Genomic DNA, 3,538 nt, shown 5'->3' with positions numbered 1-3,538 from the left:
TTACTACCTTATTAGAGATCCATTCTATGAATACTGTTTTATTTAATTTTTATTGTTACTACCTTATTAGAGATCCATTCTATGAATACTGTTTTATTTAATTTTTATTGTTACCACCTTATTAGAGATCCATTCTATGAATACTGTTTTATTTAATTTTTATTGTTACTACCTTATTAGAGATCCATTCTATGAATACTGTTTTATTTCATTTTTTATTGTTACTACCTTATTAGAGATCCATTCTAGAAATACTGTTTTATTTAATTTTTATTGTTACTACCTTATTAGAGATCCATTCTATGAATACTGTTTTATTTAATTTTTATTGTATTTTTGTTCCCCTGACAATCTAGGTTGAAGAGATAAAGAAGATGGTAATTGGACATCCACTGGACCGATCCACTGCACATGGGCCCCAGAATCACAAGTGAGTATAGCATCCTCATTTCAATGTGTGTTCTTTATGTACAATGTGGTATATACAGTATTGAAAGTAATACATATGCAGGAGTCACTAACATTGAGTAATTGCAATTAAATGGTAAATTTATCATTAGTTCAATAAGTTATTATAAAAGTATGAAAGAAAAACAAATACATTTTACAATTTTTCAGTGTAACATCATTAAGCCAAACATATCATTTGTCATGAAGTAAATTTTGTGGATTATGGAGACACTTGGATAGCTGAATTAGTCACTTTGAATATAAAAAACGTTAATCTCCTATTGCAATGGGCTTGTGTATTTTACTCAACCTTGTAACCATGGCCACACTATAATTCTGAAAGTACTTAATATATCTTCACAAAATTTGGCAAGCTTTCATTAAATATTAAAAGCCTTCCATAGACAAAAAATCAGGATTTTTAATTAAGAATTTTTACTAAAACTTTGTCCATAATTATAGAGAGTCGTTGTTGACTGATCTGAGTGCAAAGTGATTTTCATATTAAGATTTAAAATCCTTTTCTTCAACTGAAAATTTTCAAATTTCATTTACGTAAGCCCTAAAATCTAACTAAATGTCAAAGGATTTTTCAGAAAAATTATATTTTATCTGCTACCTTCTATACTATAACTCATAACCACTTTTAAAACTTAGGAAATCTAGAATTATCCTTATTTCTTTCTGGAATGATTGTGAATTGTAACAGAAAACCATAATAATTTATATTAAATAGCTTAAAGATTCAAACAGTATACATTTATTTATACTTAATTTTATTGTTTTGTTTTTTTTCTCTTTGAACCACACAAGTTGTAAATCACTGTGCAGTTGTGCAATTCATATTACTGTATTGAATTAAGTAATGCACAAACTGCTCAGAAGCATACCTCAAGAAGACTTTTTATTATGTTGCCTAATCTAACCTACTACATTTCTAATTCTTACATTTTAGTTACTTTCATAATAATAAAAAAGCAAAACACATGAAAAACAAGAAATATAGTACTTACCTAGGTCTTTCTTGTTTGTCAATGAAACTTAAGCCTACTTTTGTATACTAATGGTACTACTGCAATTTTGATTTGAAATTAAATAATGCACCTAATAATGCAGAATAATAACATGTAAAAAGTAGACAATATCCAATAACCATCCTAATTTTTCTGGCTTTTTAACTATGCGATAAGAGCAGTTAAAAATTCAGCTATGCTCATTAATGTGTTTCCCATGGGAAAGTTTAAACTGGCAACAAAAGACAATGTTTTACCCAGAAAATCGTGTAATATAATACATCATTTGATAGATTACATCTTTGCCTTTCTATTAGTTATAAATATAGTATTAAATGTCAGAGAGAATGTGAAAGAGGGGTATGGTACGTGGGTCTGATTTTCTATTTTATGGCTCCATTCACAAATAAGATTGAAGGTTATAAAAATTAAGATTTGCCTGAGTAATAACTTTATTATAATGAGTAATTTACATTAAATTCTGCACTTCTTAGAGGAGTGGTAAATGTATTAGATAGAGAAGAGGGGAGACGTAAAGATCAAATGTCGCCAGGGTAAATTGAGGATTTTTAAAACATTTTTGTATAAAATTTAAAACATAAATCAATTTTAATATCATACAAGTTAGTAACTGTTTTGGTGACAAGTTTGTTTGTATGTGATGATAATAAAGTAGATTCAGTTTTTAATGTAAATATAATAATAATAAAAAAAATTGTGACATTTGCAGAAAAGTGTACCCGTAGGGAAAGAGTTAATATCAAGCATTTTCACTAACTATAAAAGGCTTATTCCCTTTCTCACTCTGTCTAGAATGCTTTCATGCTTTTTTTTGGTAGTGCTCAACAATATGCAATTTATTTTTATACAGTAGAAGAGGAGCAATCCCATAATATTTGCACTTTATACCATTTCCAGTAATGTATTTTTATTTTAAATATATGTGTAATCAGTTATTGTCTCTAAGTACAGATGATAGTTTTAAGAATATTCTGGAGTCCTATAACTGTGTTCAAACCTCATGTTGATCATTAATGTTTCAGGGCTCATCTAGACAAACTTGTTGAATACTGTGACATAGGAGTCAAGGAAGGAGCTACGCTAGTATGTGGAGGGAAGCGCGTGAAAAGACCAGGTACATTTATCCATACTATCTAAATTCTTAATTTTTTTACAAATTTCATATGAATACAAAATTTGAAGCTGGTTATAGGTATGAAGAATACACAAGCTAAATCCTAGTTCTTAAGGTTTTTTACTAGCTTATCAGTATAAAAACATTGCAGTTCACCTTTAACTCTTACTAATTATTATTCTCACTAGATTACTTTAAATACATTTATGATATATATGAATGATAATTATTATTTAACCTGAGACATCTAAATTTTTCATTTATACTTATAAGATGGTACTATTTAAATTAAAATATAAACTTTTCACACTGTTTGATTTATTGTTGTATTTAAGCCTAAGATATTGTTACGACAGTGGAAGTCACGTGACGCTAGTAACACGTCATTAACTTCTAGAAGGATCCTGTCCCTTCTTGAATGCTCTAGCATTTACTAGATTTCGGTATTCTTTTATATTTAAGATGGTCAAGACATGACGGCAACAATGTAATGTGTAATTGAACTGCGGACAGAGAGACGTATTGTTGAGTCGAGCATGTGAGACGTTCATTGTGAATTATAGCGTTTGTTTTAGTGTGACTGTGGAAATTAAGTGTATTGCAAAGTTGTATTCAGAAAGAATAAACCAGTTTTATTTAAGAAAGGACTTGTATCACTAAAGTTTCTTCGGAAAGGAATTATACGGAAAATTAACTAACGAACGGAGGTGTAACAAATTGGTGTCGGAAGTGGGATAAAAAAAAATGGAAACGAGAAGCGGCAAATCAAGCTACAGCTTAGCAGATTTGATGGCAGCAATACAAGAGCAGCAAAAGAAACAAGAAGAACGAGAAAAGAGATTACAGCAGTTGTTGGAGGAAAAAGAAAAGAAGAGAGATTACAACACCTATTGGAGGAGAAAGAACATAAACAAGAAGAGAGACTACAGCAGTGGCAACT

At 29.5% G+C, this 3,538-nt stretch overlaps 1 protein-coding gene across 1 annotated transcript in view; it reads left to right on the top strand.

The window, feature by feature from the left end:
- LOC106469348 (mitochondrial 10-formyltetrahydrofolate dehydrogenase-like) overlaps nt 1–3,538 on the top strand; it is a 66,419-nt gene that overhangs the window by 48,759 nt on the left and 14,122 nt on the right. Inside the window, exons 19-20 of the mRNA XM_013929836.2 lie at nt 357–430; nt 2,507–2,598. Coding sequence (XP_013785290.2) covers nt 357–430; nt 2,507–2,598 — 166 coding nt within the window. The remainder of the gene's footprint in view (nt 1–356; nt 431–2,506; nt 2,599–3,538) is intronic.

The sequence above is a fragment of the Limulus polyphemus genome, unplaced genomic scaffold, assembly GCF_000517525.1.
Source record: "Limulus polyphemus unplaced genomic scaffold, Limulus_polyphemus-2.1.2 Scaffold3441, whole genome shotgun sequence".
Classification (NCBI taxonomy): Eukaryota; Metazoa; Arthropoda; class Merostomata; order Xiphosura; family Limulidae; genus Limulus; species Limulus polyphemus.
This window is presented reverse-complemented; position numbering and strand designations above follow the sequence as displayed.